The sequence below is a fragment of the Galeopterus variegatus genome, unplaced genomic scaffold (genome assembly GCF_000696425.1).
Source record: "Galeopterus variegatus unplaced genomic scaffold, G_variegatus-3.0.2 Scaffold683, whole genome shotgun sequence".
NCBI classification, from domain to species: Eukaryota; Metazoa; Chordata; class Mammalia; order Dermoptera; family Cynocephalidae; genus Galeopterus; species Galeopterus variegatus.
The window spans coordinates 486,199-504,157 of NW_007726794.1; the positions used below are offsets into that span (position 1 = coordinate 486,199).

The 17,959-nt window shown below is 33.1% G+C and overlaps 1 protein-coding gene across 1 annotated transcript in view; it reads right to left on the reverse strand.

Moving 5' to 3' along the window:
• The window catches only part of AQR (aquarius intron-binding spliceosomal factor), a 108,096-nt gene that overhangs the window by 87,890 nt on the left and 2,247 nt on the right, over positions 1–17,959 (reverse strand). Inside the window, exons 2-6 of the mRNA XM_008571346.1 lie at positions 14,455–14,511; positions 12,780–12,820; positions 8,696–8,731; positions 2,968–3,088; positions 766–906 (exon numbers count right to left, since the gene is read on the reverse strand). Of these exons, the coding sequence (XP_008569568.1) occupies positions 766–906; positions 2,968–3,088; positions 8,696–8,731; positions 12,780–12,820; positions 14,455–14,511 (396 nt within the window). The remainder of the gene's footprint in view (positions 1–765; positions 907–2,967; positions 3,089–8,695; positions 8,732–12,779; positions 12,821–14,454; positions 14,512–17,959) is intronic.

Here is a 17,959-nt window from a genome sequence, read left to right on the forward strand (position 1 = left end):
AAAAATCTTTCTTTTATGACTTTACAAGATCCATGTGAGGCAGTACATGGAAACAGGTAACGACCATCCATCTATGAACATTCAGTCTTCAGGATAAGAAAGAACTCCATGCATTCCAGTATTGGTCTAAGTGCATTATTAATTCAGAAACATTTACCTTTAAATAAATATAGTATATACCTTCAGATAACCACAGTATGGAGGCTCACATGAAATGTTAATTACTAAATTTTAATTTTAATTTTTAAAATTTAAATCTTTTAATTAATTTTATTTTTTTAGAAGATAATATTGTGAAGGATAAAAATGTACCACACACAAGACAAAGATCCACCATCAGACTTAATCAGTCAACTCAAATATATGTCTCTTACTGACCAGCCAGCCTGTGCATGAAGCATAACTAAAAAGTAATAAAGCTACATTTTTGTATGCAGCTCGTGGTACAAATCCTATTACTCAAAGTTCATATTAATTAGACTCTTTGCTGCTTCTCATTTCTGTGCTCACCCTTTGGAGTTTCAATTCTCATTATTATTTTTCTTAAGAGTCTAGATAGAAAAAAACGAGAGATCAAATCCAAGTCTATTAAAAAGTGAATAAATAAAATGTTTTTATTAGAAAATGGCTAAAGTCAAGCTTTTAGCATTACCCTTATTCCTACTACTATAGATGAAGAGTTGGCTACAGAAGTAATCTCATCTAAACTCGACTTAAAAGAATAAGAAAACTTGAAAATTCCCCCAAAATATAAAGTAAAATTACCAAACTATTGAAACAATGATCAAGAAAAAGCAATAGGACTGTCTGTTCATGGAGTGAAAATTCACCATCAGTTTCAGCTAATGCCGCTTTTAAGATGCGCTTAAAAAAGAATGGGAAGTAGTCTGGCTTCTTCTTAAAAGTCTGAAAAGAAGAAAAAAATTCATTACAAACTGGATTGCTCACCTATTTTTCTGTCTTACATAAGTATTTGGGAGGCTTTTCAGAAGTCTATTAACAAAACCAAATAATTCCAAAACAATTATTTGAATATGTGTAGAAGAGGAAGTATGTGCTTACTTATAATTAATGGTAGCAAGTCAAATATAGGTTTCTGACAGGACTATGAGAGAGTTGCAGAAACCTTTAGCTCATAAAACAATGGCTTTACTTCCTTTAGCTTTTCTTCTGTAGATTATGCCTGTGTTTAGCTTAAGCTTTGTTTTCTTATTAAAGATCTGAAGTGTTTTACTACTTCTGATTTAAACAAAAGAAACTACGCCTTTAGCAAAAATTAGTTTTCACACTGTAATTAATCTCAACGACAGCCTCTCCTGCTTTATAATGGCTCTTTACTCTTAACATGTAAATAATGTGAATGTATTCAAGCTTCTTTGGTCTACCTTCCCTTCTAGTTACTGCCATAGACAAGTGTGGTCTACACTAGTTGTTTCCATTCACTTCTCTAAAACAAGCTTCCACCCACACCACTCCCCTGAAACTGTTATATTTGTCAAGTCCAATGGACCCTTATCCATCCTCAGCTCCTTTCACTGTATTGAGGGCTCCTTTTCCTTTGCCTGTTATTGAAACAGCAATGTTCCTAGGGATCTAGCCTCATTTTTCTTCCTCTGCCCATTATTTCAACTACCATATGCTGATAAATCCAAATATACATCTTCAGACAAGATTTCTCTCCTTAGCTCTAGACTCAGATTCCTCTACTAGACAATTTCATCTAGATATGCCAAAGACAATTTAAACTCAGTATGTCTAAAACTCAATTCAACAGTTTTGTACCCTCCAAAGTATTATTCAACCCCCTGTTACCTATCTTGGTAAATGGCACCATCATTTATTATATTCAGTTGCCCAAGCCTGGAAGGTTATTGAAAATAGCACCCCTTCCTAATGCCACTTCAATTAATTATCAAATCCAATCAATTCTACCTTCTACATTTGTGTTTATCCTCTTAGTCTGTATTATCAATTCTCTATTTCAAGTCCTAACCACCAAATTGGTCTTTTTAACATATAAACTATTCAGGTTATTGTCTGGCCTAAAGAATTTTCCCTCTTCTTTTCCATAACAGTTTGAAGCAACTTCAAGAAATTGGTAGGTTCTCTCATTAAGACATGAGAGAATCCATAATTTACTTTGGGCTCTAATGTGCCCTGAGGTGGCAGGCACCCAATGAATATTTGAGAGAAGTGTCCGTGGTTTTATCTTAAAGACTCTAACATCTTCTCACTTTCAAGACCATTTCCTCAAAACACAAGTATCTATGCCTTTTCTTCATTTAAAAAATCTTGACTGGAAGGGAACAAACTCTTCAATGAGCTGACCGTTCTCTGGTGGGCAAAGAAAACACAGATTTGGGACCTCTACTGACCAAGCCTCTGTTGCAAACAGCACAAAAAAGAAAACATCAGCTCATTAGAAATTTCAAACAGAAAAAATAAATCCTAAATCAGGGACAAAGAGAAAACTGAAATTACATTGCATTTGGTGTCTAGGAAAAAAGTATAAAGAAAATTGAAATTACAATGTAAACATCTGTCCTGACTTTGTAAACACCACTTTATTCATATAAAACTACAAATATACTCCCCCTTGTAAAATAAGACACTGAAAAATATCTCATTTGAATATCGTCTATTTGCTCTTATTAATATATCTTTCACTTTGCCAGATCCTGATGTAAGTCTTTATAATCCATGTCATTCTTTGTTTCAAGCACTAAGCAGAAAAATAATTTCACACTCATAATTTTTCAGCTGATAGGAAATTAATTTGAAGAAAATGTTGAAACCAAAAGAAAATGGCTATGTTTCAAATATTCATTCTTTTTCTCAATATTTACTTTACTATTAGGTATAGTTCTGCTCTAAAAGCACTATTTATTATTAGTAAAAAGTTCTGCCACTTTCTAATAGCTTAAGGGGGAACAGCTTTACAGCTATGAAGTAATTAAAATCTGTTACCTCCCATGCAGGGACATTTTCTCTGAACTTCTCATTCACCATACAGCAGATTGACATTAAATAGGCTTTGCTGGACACCTCTGGAGAATAATTCATCCAGAGATAATTTTCAAGATACTGGCTGAAAAAAGTAAAAAGGCATAGAATATTTCATTATAATATTCAATTCATTATAATGTATCATTTACCTGGAAAAGCATAATTATTTACAACTTGCTGAAAATGTTTTGAAAATCTGTATTTATAATTTGAGAATCATTCACAAACTTATTGTAATCTACGTCACTGATATCTGGTACAAACTTATACCATATATAGAAAATGTGGCTTTGGAGAATGACAGGCTTATACTTTCAAGTAAGAAGATATCAAAGGAAACAGATATACATGGTTGTAATCATCAGACCAATAGAATATTCCTTTATCTAAAGCATTTCATGAAATAGAAAAACCAAAAACACCTCACAAATATCAGCCCTAAAACAAAGTGATATGATGGGCACTTTCACAGATAAACGTATCTGAGACATTAACACTAACTCTTACCAAGACGAAATGACTTCCAGAACTAAGAAAGAGACCTAATCAAAAAGAGGCTTTGTAATACTTAATTTACAAGGTATTCAACATAAGTCAGTTTTCAACATAACTGGCATTTTCCCCTCTAAGTCCCAAAATTCTAATTTTAAGACTTTGGTAGAAATATTCCTAAACAAATGTAAGTATTTCTGATTTCCAAAACATAACTTAGCCATTTCTTATCATTCAAGGTAGTTATAAACATCAATTATTGTAGCGAGCTATAAAATACTTTTAAGCACTAATAAAAAAGAGCAGGACATTTTGTTCTTGCTTTATTTTATTTTTTTAAATTTTATTCGAAATATTTTAACATTTACTTATACATATTTGTGGGCTATGCTCCTGCTTTAAATCACTACACATACATAACTTTTCAAACACAAACACACATACATGTATGTACGCAGTTAAGCATTTTAGATTCTGTTATACTACTGTAGTTTTTCTACTTCCACTTGTGCTCCAAGCGTCTATTCAGACTTTAGCATCCTTCTTGCTTAATTTGCAACAAACTAAAAAACTGAATAAGTAAGATTTTACCAAAAATAATGCTCAAAAGGATCCAAGTGAGAGACTAGAGTGCTATTTCAAAAATAAAATGAGTGAAGCTTCGTATCATTTCTTCTTTTACAAGTTTAAGTTCCTTTTTCCTGAATTATGTCCTTTAAAGCTTCTGTCAGCAATAGCGTGTTAGTATTAATCTTTTTGTGACATTTACTTCATGACAGTTTAGCTGGGTACAGAACTCCAAGTTGGCAGTGATTTTTTTCTATGTATGATATAATTTTTTTCTATGTATGATAATGGAATGTCTTATTCCATTATCTTCTCTATTACAACATTTGAGAAGTCTACAATCAATTTGTCCTTCTTCTTTGAGTAATCTATCTTTTTGCTCTAGGAGATTTTAAGATGTTCATTCTGTCTTTGTTGTTCTGCAGTTGTACTGTTCTGGATTTGTTGTACTTCTGGAATCTAAGATTCATGTGTTTCATCAACTCTAGAAAATTCTTGACAGTCTTCTCTTCCAAACTGTCAATTGCCCATTTTCTCTAAATCTCTCCTGAAGCTCCTATTAGACTTCCCCATTCTAGTCTCTATATCTCTTACCTTTCCTTCATATTTTTCATCTTTTATTGTTTTCTAGTTTATTTCCTCAGATCTATCTTCCNAAAAATCTTTCTTTTATGACTTTACAAGATCCATGTGAGGCAGTACATGGAAACAGGTAACAACCATCCATCTATGAACATTCAGTCTTCAGGATAAGAAAGAACTCCATGCATTCCAGTATTGGTCTAAGTGCTTTATTAATTCAGAAACATTTACCTTTAAATAAATATAGTATATACCTTCAGATAACCACAGTATGGAGGCTCACATGAAATGTTAATTACTAAATTTTAATTTTAATTTTTAAAATTTAAATCTTTTAATTAATTTTATTTTTTTAGAAGATAATATTGTGAAGGATAAAAATGTACCACACACAAGACAAAGATCCACCATCAGACTTAATCAGTCAACTCAAATATATGTCTCTTACTGACCAGCCAGCCTGTGCATGAAGCATAACTAAAAAGTAATAAAGCTACATTTTTGTATGCAGCTCGTGGTACAAATCCTATTACTCAAAGTTCATATTAATTAGACTCTTTGCTGCTTCTCATTTCTGTGCTCACCCTTTGGAGTTTCAATTCTCATTATTATTTTTCTTAAGAGTCTAGATAGAAAAAAACGAGAGATCAAATCCAAGTCTATTAAAAAGTGAATAAATAAAATGTTTTTATTAGAAAATGGCTAAAGTCAAGCTTTTAGCATTACCCTTATTCCTACTACTATAGATGAAGAGTTGGCTACAGAAGTAATCTCATCTAAACTCGACTTAAAAGAATAAGAAAACTTGAAAATTCCCCCAAAATATAAAGTAAAATTACCAAACTATTGAAACAATGATCAAGAAAAAGCAATAGGACTGTCTGTTCATGGAGTGAAAATTCACCATCAGTTTCAGCTAATGCCGCTTTTAAGATGCGCTTAAAAAAGAATGGGAAGTAGTCTGGCTTCTTCTTAAAAGTCTGAAAAGAAGAAAAAAATTCATTACAAACTGGATTGCTCACCTATTTTTCTGTCTTACATAAGTATTTGGGAGGCTTTTCAGAAGTCTATTAACAAAACCAAATAATTCCAAAACAATTATTTGAATATGTGTAGAAGAGGAAGTATGTGCTTACTTATAATTAATGGTAGCAAGTCAAATATAGGTTTCTGACAGGACTATGAGAGAGTTGCAGAAACCTTTAGCTCATAAAACAATGGCTTTACTTCCTTTAGCTTTTCTTCTGTAGATTATGCCTGTGTTTAGCTTAAGCTTTGTTTTCTTATTAAAGATCTGAAGTGTTTTACTACTTCTGATTTAAACAAAAGAAACTACGCCTTTAGCAAAAATTAGTTTTCACACTGTAATTAATCTCAACGACAGCCTCTCCTGCTTTATAATGGCTCTTTACTCTTAACATGTAAATAATGTGAATGTATTCAAGCTTCTTTGGTCTACCTTCCCTTCTAGTTACTGCCATAGACAAGTGTGGTCTACACTAGTTGTTTCCATTCACTTCTCTAAAACAAGCTTCCACCCACACCACTCCCCTGAAACTGTTATATTTGTCAAGTCCAATGGACCCTTATCCATCCTCAGCTCCTTTCACTGTATTGAGGGCTCCTTTTCCTTTGCCTGTTATTGAAACAGCAATGTTCCTAGGGATCTAGCCTCATTTTTCTTCCTCTGCCCATTATTTCAACTACCATATGCTGATAAATCCAAATATACATCTTCAGACAAGATTTCTCTCCTTAGCTCTAGACTCAGATTCCTCTACTAGACAATTTCATCTAGATATGCCAAAGACAATTTAAACTCAGTATGTCTAAAACTCAATTCAACAGTTTTGTACCCTCCAAAGTATTATTCAACCCCCTGTTACCTATCTTGGTAAATGGCACCATCATTTATTATATTCAGTTGCCCAAGCCTGGAAGGTTATTGAAAATAGCACCCCTTCCTAATGCCACTTCAATTAATTATCAAATCCAATCAATTCTACCTTCTACATTTGTGTTTATCCTCTTAGTCTGTATTATCAATTCTCTATTTCAAGTCCTAACCACCAAATTGGTCTTTTTAACATATAAACTATTCAGGTTATTGTCTGGCCTAAAGAATTTTCCCTCTTCTTTTCCATAACAGTTTGAAGCAACTTCAAGAAATTGGTAGGTTCTCTCATTAAGACATGAGAGAATCCATAATTTACTTTGGGCTCTAATGTGCCCTGAGGTGGCAGGCACCCAATGAATATTTGAGAGAAGTGTCCGTGGTTTTATCTTAAAGACTCTAACATCTTCTCACTTTCAAGACCATTTCCTCAAAACACAAGTATCTATGCCTTTTCTTCATTTAAAAAATCTTGACTGGAAGGGAACAAACTCTTCAATGAGCTGACCGTTCTCTGGTGGGCAAAGAAAACACAGATTTGGGACCTCTACTGACCAAGCCTCTGTTGCAAACAGCACAAAAAGAAAACATCAGCTCATTAGAAATTTCAAACTCCATTCTAGTCTCTATATCTCTTACCTTTCCTTCATATTTTTCATCTTTTATTGTTTTCTAGTTTATTTCCTCAGATCTATCTTCTACTTCACTAATTCCCTCTTTAACTGTATCTAACCTATTTAATTTACCCATGGAGTTGTTAAATTTCAGTAATTTTTTTATTCCCATTTTCCCCCAAGTCCATCCACTTTTTATGTCTTGTTTCTTGCTCACATATTCTATCTCTTCTTTTATACCATACCCATGATAATTTTAAACATAATGATTTGACAGAGTCTACCTATTACCTAATTATCTGAAGTTTGGGGGGGGGGTCTAATTCTGTTCTTTCTTGTTTACTCTTGTTTATAGAGGATTATTACCTCCATGTGCTTTGTAATTTCGGATTGTGAACTCACCTTTAACAGTGTTTTTATCTATAGGAACTTTTTGTGGTATAACTGTAATAGTAAAAAGGCATATTTATTTAAGGGCCAGATGGATCTAGTTTCTAGTCTCAGTTTTCTTCTCTATAAAGTAAGGAAAATCTTACAGGGGTTACTATAAGGATTAAACGAGATCATGTTATAATAATATAGTTCTTAGGATATAGTAGACACTCAACTTACTAGTTAGCTCATAACTATAAACTTCAATTTTCCTCTATAAAAATGATAAGACCACCTACTTCATGCCATCTTTTTCTTTTGAGGATCAAATGAACATACATAGAGAATAAGAGTTATTAACACAGAGGCTCTGACCTCTGATGCAGACCAGATCTCAAGGAAGTAGAGAGAAGTGAAAAAACAAAACAAAAACAAAAACAAACCCAGAAGCTTTGGCATCAGACATTGGCATCCCAGCTCTGCTAATTACTTAACTGCATTGTCTTGAATAAGTTATTAATCTTTTCTGATCCTAGCTTCTTCTCCCAGTAAGTGAAGCTAATATTCACTTTGCAGGACTGCTGTGAGTGCTCTGTATACAAAATATTTTAACACTGTGTCCAGCACATAGCAAGTGTTCAATAAATAATAAATATTACTATCATTAACAACAATCCTAGCTTTTATTTTCAGCATACTGGCCACACCTAGTTGTTATATAATCTAATCTATACCTTTATAATCTAAAAATTGTACATTCCTTTTTTGTCTGAAACATTTATGCTACCAGTGGCTGAGTGGGAACAATGCTGCCTTGGTAATAACATCTTAGGGCTTGGCAGGGGGGGGAAATGGCTATAGAATACACTCCAATTTATTCCCACTGATCACTAAAGAAATCAAGCAAGATTTCAGAAATTGCTCAGCACAGAGTATCTTAAATAGTGAGAAACAACTTAAAATAGAAGTTATAATGACAATGGGGCATCATCTTTAAAAATGAAGGATATCATACACATATTCCAAAATAAGCCAGTCACAAAAATATAAATCTTCACAAATTTAAAATTATTTTCTTAACCACTCACAGAAATATACAGAAAATTAAGCTAAAACTTAAATCACATTGTCATCTTTAAGTTCATCTTAGTAATGCCTTTTAACTCACCTAAATTCCAACAACATTATCTTTCTGATAGCAAACCTAAAAACATAAAATAATAAAATTGTTAAAATAGAGAATATAAACATTTCAGAATTACTAATGCAAATACATTTTGTAATCTTTTGTTTTAATATAACTCATATATCAGAATTCATAATATTGGATCACAATGGCCAAAAGTTAGCCTGTCTCAATTTCTCAAGCACTAACCAACATGCTTTCATTTACCGCTCAAAAGGGTTAACGTGTGTCCATATTACAAATGTGGAAATCAGATGTTTCACATGCTTTTTAGTCTTGAAAGTGAGCCTAAAATATTAGAATACTATGGAGGGAATATCAGATATTTCTCTTTATTATATTATCTTTTTAAAATAAAAGTACTTTGTTTTATAAGAATAAATGATACTATAGTCAGTGTATCTTTCTAAAAGCAGGTTCAAATCATCACTAATTTAGTTTCATCATTTTGTAATATGAGAAATAAAATAGCCAGATAAGAACACTGCCACTAGATAATAGTTTCCAGCTTTGAAAATTAAATGCATATGTGTAATGAATTTATAATACCCCAGGAAACCATGATGCTGTCAAAATCCTATTCCACTGATTTCATTTCTCTTAAATAGTTTCACTAAGCAAGCAATGTCACAAGACTTTAGTGAGAATGAAATGAAGGTTTTTACTATGCAAAAGCACAAAGAAAGTAGAACACTGTCAAGGTACTGGCTTCTACAGCCAGCCAGGCTGCTTAGTGGATACAACATCTTGAGCAACATGTTCTAGTTTTTTTTTTTTTTAACCTAGGTGTAGGTTATGAATTATTATAATATGTAAGGTTATACATTTATACTGGCTTCTACAGCCAGCCAGGCTGCTTAGTGGATACAACATCTTGAGCAACATGTTCTAGTTTTTTTTTTTTTAACCTAGGTGTAGGTTATGAATTATTATAATATGTAAGGTTATACATTTGTTTTATGCTCTTTTCTGTGTTATATTTTACAATAAAAGGGTTTATGGATTTTGAATAAAAATAAATGCAAACACTTTGGCAAAAGTAAATCGCTCTATAAGTCGCATTTTTTTTTTTTTTTTAGTATAAAAAACACTTGAATGGATTCATAACAGTTTTCATGATATCAAAAATGCACTGGCTATGAGATTTCCAGAGGGCAATGGACTCTGTCCTATTTAAGAAGAGAATATTAGATAAAAGCCAGGGAACCAGGATTTAATACCTGACTGTGCCTCTAACTACTGGGAAACATCTTGGGCAAGTTACAACTCTGTTTCCTCACTCATAAAGTAAGGATAACAATAGCATCACAGGATTGTTGTGCGTATGAATTAATTACTACATGGCAAGGTGTGTAGAACAGAATCTGGCACATAGCAAGCACTTAAAAGAAAACAATTTTTTAAAAAAATATTTTAAAAAATCAAATTTGGATAAAAATATATTAAGATAAACTTACCAAATCTTATACTGGCAAGAATAGTGAAAATGAATCATTTGTGTAATAAGCCATACAGTATATGGGTGATAAGGTAATAATATAACTTTTTAAGAATTATCTAATTTTGAGATACTAGAAGTGATTATTTTTACCATAAGAATATTAAAAACTGATAATTTATTTCCTGGATGCTTCCTGGGAAAATATGTTGATGTGCAAAAGTGTATAAACAAGTACCTTAATGTAAAATATTAAGAATACCTTATTGCTATAAACTGCCTATTTTGATAGCCTACAAACAAGTTAATAAATATTACATCAAGCCATTCCCCCAGTACTGAAGATGCCACGAGCACAAACCTCAGCAAAATAATTTCCTCAGGTACTAGTCTAAAAGAATTGGTTATTTAAATTTTTAAATACATACTACAGTTTATATGTTATAGAAGTGCACTTAAGTATTCAAAAATGTGTACAAGATGAGAAAATGGCTGTTAAAAGTGTCATGGTAAATCTTAGTCCTCTCAATGACAGTTACTTCTTTAAGCAATAAAAATAATATAGCCAGGTCAATATGGCTTAAAAATCACCAGCAGCTTTTAGTTATTTTGTTATAAAAATTATCTTTGAGGAAGAAACATTTGTAGTAAGGGTTTAAATGAAAAAATAAAATAAACAATTACTATCCACTGGAGTAAAAAGCCTCTTCTGTAGATTCAAGATAATTTTCAGATTGGTACATTCTTAATATAGAAGAAAAAAGGGTCCTAGAAATTATTAATATATAAGAAAAAAGAATCCTAGAATTTCTCTACCCACTCATCTTTAGTTAAATTTCCTCAGGCAATTTCATACATACCCACCTGCAGACCAACAAGTCATGTGTTACATATCTGCTCAAATGTCCTATCTTCAGAGTGCATTTGCCTTATCATTCTATCTAAAATAGCAGCCCTTGTCACTATCCCTAACCTCATTTTTATTTTAATTCATAGCACTTACTTCTCCTGACATAACATCACATCTATATGCTTCTTCTGCCTCCTCCACTAGAATGTAAGCTCCATGACAGTAGAGATCTAATCTACTTTGTTCAATGTTGTACCTTCAGTATCAAAATGGTGCTTGATACAAACTAGGCTCAACCCAAGTCTCTTCTGAGCTCTACACTTAGATACCCAACTGCTTATATTTTGTATCTCCACCTGCATGGCTCTTAAGTATCTAGAATTCAAGATGTCCAATAGTGAACTAATAATCTACAATCAATCCCACCTCCAACAACAATAGCAAAAGCCAGTAATAGCACCACTAATCACCTAGTAACCTAAGCAAAAAACTTTGGCATCATCCTTGATTCCTCCCTTTCCCTCACCCACCATTATCCAACCGTCAAGTCTCATCACTTCTATCTTTCTTAAATTGGCAATTCCTCTCCTTCCCAACCTTGCATGCAAGTCCAAGCCATCATTATCTTGAATCTGACTACTATATACTCGCCTAACTAATTTCCTGTCTGGCTCCCTCCAAATCCAAATTCTTTTCTTCAATTATCACTATTATACTTACAACTCTTCACTGGTTTCCTATTGCTTTTTAAATAAAGAATAAAATCCTTAACATGGTCTTTGACCCTGCCTACCTCTACAGGCTCATAAATCAGTCATTAAAACAAAACACAATAAAATAACTAGTTTCCTATTTGGACACTGCCACAGATTGGCCTTATTAATATTTAGCAAAATTTATCCCCTAAGACTCAAACACATGAAAAATACCAAATACGACATTTTATAAAATCTGTAATATTCATAGCATAAGTGTTTCTATTTCATATTAACACATTTAGTCAATCATCCTTTTAAAATACTCACTGGGCATACATGTCTACAGATGCATATCTACCCAAGATACATTGTTAAAGATATATACATTGAAAGATACGTTCAAAGATGCCCAAGATACATTGTTAAATTTTTTAAAAGGTATGATGGAGAATGGCATGTAGACTATAAACCCTTTGTGTTTGAAAAAACATGGAGGGGTGGGGAGAAAATGGAACAGATATATACATAGATAAACTGGGGGTTAAGGGTCAGGGAAGAAGATTTACTGAAACTCCCTTCTGTATATTGTTTGCAAATATCTTTAATATTTTATTATTTTCTTATATCTTTTATACATTATACATATGTAACATATAAAATGTATATATCATAATGTATATTATGTATGTATAATATATAAAATACATATTTTATTATTATGAATTCATTATGTATGTTTTACTTTTATAACTTTTAAAGAATATTTTTTAAAAGATTTACCATTATTGATAAGAAAATTAGTACTAGCTGAATTGAAATAAAAGCTTTATGTTTACTCTCACACATTTCTTCAAAAACCAAATAAACTCTATGGGATTTAATCTCTCTAACCTGAACCAAAAATTAGAAGGCAAAGAAATAATTTATGACTCTTTAGCACCTAGGTATAAAGCTCTAGCCACCATCTCTCTGATGGCAAATTCAAAAAAGAAAAAGAAGTTCCAAGTTATGATCACAGTTAGAAGTTCAGAGGGGATCCAACTTCATCCATCCCTAATACCAATGTATAAAAATTCCTACCTTGATTTGACAATCTCTTTCTCATATATATCTTCGATAACCTGTTATCAAAAATATAAAAATGTTTCATATTGCAAACAACTTCTTTTCAGACCCTAAATTGATATTTTCAATTACTGAGATTACACAAAATAAACTGGTTTAGGAAAGCTATCAAATATTACTGCTATTGAAATAACATTAAAGAGATTTTTAAAAATAACCCCATTAAATTACTCAAAATGTGAAGTATCAGAAAGCAAAGTAGTAGAAAAAGATATGTAAAATCAGAGCCCTAGAAAGATTAAAATAATGTGTTTATAACATTTTCTAGGGAAAATAAAAATTCACAGGATTAGAATATTTTTAAAAACTTAATTTTAAAGTGTACTAATGTAAACAGACACCATTTAAGAGTCATAAAAATGTGTTTGCAAGAGCTAGACAGAAAGTATGTTAGAAGTGTGAAGACATTATAGAAACAAATGCTAATTGTTATCCAAATGAATATGATAAAGCCTCAGAATTTCCATCCAAGTTAGGGTGGGCAGAATGGTGTAATACTTAAGAATTCAACTTGAGAATTTAAGTTGGAAGCCTTGCTCAAAATATCCACCTTCACTGCTAACCAATGGGCAATTGCCTGACCTCTCTAAGGCTGCTTCCTTATCCACGAAACAGATCTAATAATATAAACTACTGGGTTGCTGTAAATAAGACATGGGATATAAAGAATTAGTACAAATCCTGGCAACCAGTGGGTCTCCAACAATAGTTACCAGTAGCAGTAGAAGAAATAGTAGTACTAGTGTTAATAGTAGTATAAAAAAATCCTACTGTAAAATTATGAAGTGCTTTAATATGGCATAATATTACTGTATGGTAACAATAATGTCTTTTAACGTGTCAAAGTATATTTGTCAAATAAATGTTTGTGAGTGGTAGAGAGAGGAAGGTGATGAGGCAAGCCTTGTTGTTGCTTTCCTTTTTATCAAAATTCAAATCAAATAATAAAATAAAGGGCATAATCCTCTTTAAATATCAATCTGTAATTGGTAAATTCTTACCAATCTGTAATTGGTAATTTGTAAATTCTTCTGATTAGGAATATATAGCTTCATCTAGAATTACCTAGCATAAACTAAAATGATCTGGATATGAGTTGAATCTCTAAAAACCTTAACCTAATTAGGTTCAACTCAATCTAGTAGTGCCACCAGGATACTTTTGTTTTTAATGAAAAATTGCCCTAGAAACTCCCAGCCCCAACACATACAACCACAGAAATATACAAACAGCATAAAGCATTAAATTATTACCCTGCTAATAATTAAGAGTAATTAATATGCGATGTTTATGAATATCCTCCTGATGAATAAAGGAGGATTACTGGCAAAACAAAAATATATATATAATGATTTAAGATCAAATAATGTAGCAAATTTTGGGTTTAAAAGTTCAGTTTTACCAAGGGTACCCAAAGCATCACAATTCAATATATAATGGCAGAATTTAAAGTGAGTCTTCATTACTTGTTTAATAGTATGCAATATATCAACATCTATTTCATTTAAAGACCTCTTTTTAAGAACTTCTTTAAAAAAATTATGGAAAGCTTTTGTTGAATTAACTCTTTAAAAAGAGATATAAAGAGTATAACTTTTAAAAAAGTATGCTACGAACCAAAAATACTTACCTTTATATCAAAAGGTGATTTTTTCTTGATGTGGGGAGCCCAGTATTTACACGCTAACTGCAAAAGTAAACAGTATAAATAGTAAGTCACAGATTTATACCACTGTAGAGCTGGAAGATTGAAACCATTTAGTGATAAGCTGTTTCTTAACAAGGCACTACCGGCATTGGGGGACAGATTACTCTTAACAAGGTACTATAGGCATTAAGGGATGAGTAATTATGAAGGGACCATACAGGCGTTCAGGCCAGTTAGCATCCTTGGCCCCAATCCATTAAATGCCAGTAGTGCTTTGCACTGCAACTTGCCATTGTGACTTAAAAAAACCCAAAATGGGGGCCAGCCCGGTGGCGCACTCAGTAGAGTGCAGCGCTTGGGAGCGCGGTGGCGCTCCCACCGAGGGTTCGGATCCCATATAGAGACTGGTCCACTCACTGGTTGAGGGTTGCGATCCCATTACCGTTCACAAAAAAAAGACAAAAAGGAAAAAAAAAAAAAAAACCCAAAATGTACCTTTCCAACTACCCCTAGGGCAACAGTGCTGTCCAGTTAATATCTATGGTAGATCCCATATAGAGACTGGTCCACTCACTGGTTGAGGGTTGCGATCCCATTACCGTTCACAAAAAAAAGACAAAAAGGAAAAAAAAAAAACCCCAAAATGTACCTTTCCAACTACCCCTAGGGCAACAGTGCTGTCCAGTTAATATCTATGGTGTCAAACATCTTCAAAATAGTGATAAGGAAACCCTGGTCTGGAAAGATTAAGTGATCTCCCCAGGATTATAGTTAATAGTTGAGCAAGTATTAAAAACTAGATTCAAAATCTTCGTGAATGTTTACTTGTAAAATAATAAACCTTTAAAAGAATAGCACATACCTGGAAATACATAAACAAAACCTAAACAAAAAATCGTAGTCTAACAGCTCAGTTGGCATGTTATATTTCAGCAAATTAGGTTTCACTTGGAAACTGTGAAATATAAATACATATATGCAATCTCTCCTGATACTTAGGTGGATTGTATAATAGTCAAGAAACAACATGGTCTTATTGATATGTTTGTTTGTTTGTTTTTTAAGCTAAACTACAATCTCTTAAAAAATAGAAAACTCTGTAGAATACAATTGAATATATATGTATATATGTATAAAAAACAGAAAACCCTGGCAAGCACAAAGACTCAATATATTTATAAAAAGATGACAATGCACAGTGCCAGGCATATTAGAGGCACTCAAACAATGGTGCGTGGATGTATGGATAAATGCATGGATGCAGGGACAAACAGATGGATGAACAAATGAAGTAAAATCTGAAATGTTACCTCTTCTGCGAGGCTCCCATCAACCCTACTTGATGGTGATAATTGCCTCTTCTGTCTGTTCATTTTGTAAGAAACTCTATTGTAATCTTATCTTTCAGTATTATGATTATTTGATTGCTTATCCATCTTTCCTCCTCTCTTGATTGGAACACTTAAGAGATGGGACCTACGCTGTCTTTGCTTGTATAGCTCAGCAGTTAACATGGTCAACACAATTAAAGAGCCTCCCAAGCAATTAGGACCCTGGTCCTGAGGAAAAGCCTCTAAAAACATTACAGTAACCATCTACTTAAATGACACTTTCCCAAATTACCAATCATTTCCCAATGGAAAATCCTTGCCTTATCCCCCAATTATTCTGTGCTATCCTCATTTCCTCATTCTGCTCCCCTCATTCTGCATCACACAAACTCAGCCATATTCTCCTTACATCACACCTTTAAGAGAACTGAGTCCAATCTGTTTTGATGAATTCAGGGACTTATAAATAAAAATGTAAGTCCTATCTTCTGATCTAAACTGCTTACTATACATCTGTACTTGATTAAACATCTAGCAAACATTTCTTAAGCATTTATCATGTCTCTTTTCTAAGTTTCTCCTTTTCTTTGGGGTTTAATGTGTGATCTCATACACCACTACCCCAAGTATATACTGCCCTCCCCCAAACTCTCTGGTCTCATGTAAAATAAAAACTTTCCATTCTCCACTTAGCACAGCTATGACAGCACAGACTGTTCAAAATAAACATTACTGAAAGACAAAAAAGAAATAAAAATATGGTAACATAAAAAAAGTGAGGTCACAAAGTTCAGATCACAGATCTTCTGAAAACTAAATCTTAACCTCTCCAGCTCATATGGTCAAGAAATAATTTAAAAGCACCTTTTCTGGCCAGTGTGCTAGATATTCAGAAATTAAATTTAAACAACACAAAAAAACACCTAAACCCAAGATGTCTCTTCTACCAAGAAAATGGATTTTCCCACCTTCCTATCTATATTTTAAAGTCCATTTCAAATGGCACTTTCTCAGTGAGAAAATTCTTTTCTCAGACAAATGTAATCATTTTAAACTATTCTCATAGCAGTTCCTTCACATCCCTATTCCGGCATTCATCACATTGCCAGAACTATGGTGAATCTTCTTCTCTTAAAGACTCATTCAAGACTATGAACTCCCTGAAGACAAGGATCTTATCTTACTCATCTCTGCAGCCTAGAAGAGCTGAAAAGAGTATCTGGCAAATATTAGGCACTAATGTTGCTATCATGGCCCAAAACTACCGAGAACCTTCACCCCTCCTATTACACCTTAATGCCTTGGTACATTTGTTCATTAATTCACTCATCCATTCATTTAACAAATACTTACTCATCACACAATGTGTGCCTAGTACAATGCTAGGTGCTGGGAGTACATGGGGAACGAAACAGCCATGCTCCACAGGCTCAACTCTCAGTCTAATGTAGGATACCCTGAGTATCTTATGCTTACAAACAACATTCTCTAGGACAACTCATTCAGTTCTACAGTTTTAAATGTCATTAGGGGCCAATTTTATATTTGAGTCTAGATCTTGCTTATGTGCTCTAGACTCACACATTCAACTGGCTTGTCAAGATTTTCAACTGAATGTCTAGTAGGCATCTCACACTTCAAGTGGCTAAAACAGAAGTCATGATATTCCTCCACTAAACATTCTCCTTTCTCAGTTTTCCCCATCTTAATAAATGTCCAAACCATTCACCCAGTTGTTCAAACTATTCTCAATTCGTCTTTCCTCCACAATCAATCATCATCAAGTCCAACTGTCTCTGGCTTCAGAATATACCCAGTCTACTTCAATCTTTAATAGTAGAGGCCACCATCATCTCTTACTTGGACTAACTGGTATCCCTATTACTACTTTTGTCCCCCCACCCCCACCCAACTTCCACACCTTAGTCAGAGTGATCTTTCTAAAATATCATTCACCAGATTGGAATTAAAATCCACCATGTTCAGAATAAAATCCAAACTTCCTCGCCTCCGAAACTATAGGATCGGGTCCCTACTTATCAGTCAGAGTGATCGTTCTAAAATATCATTCACCAGATTGGAATTAAAATCCACTATGTTCAGAATAAAATCCAAACTTCCTCGCCTCCGAAACTATAGGATCGGGTCCCTACTTA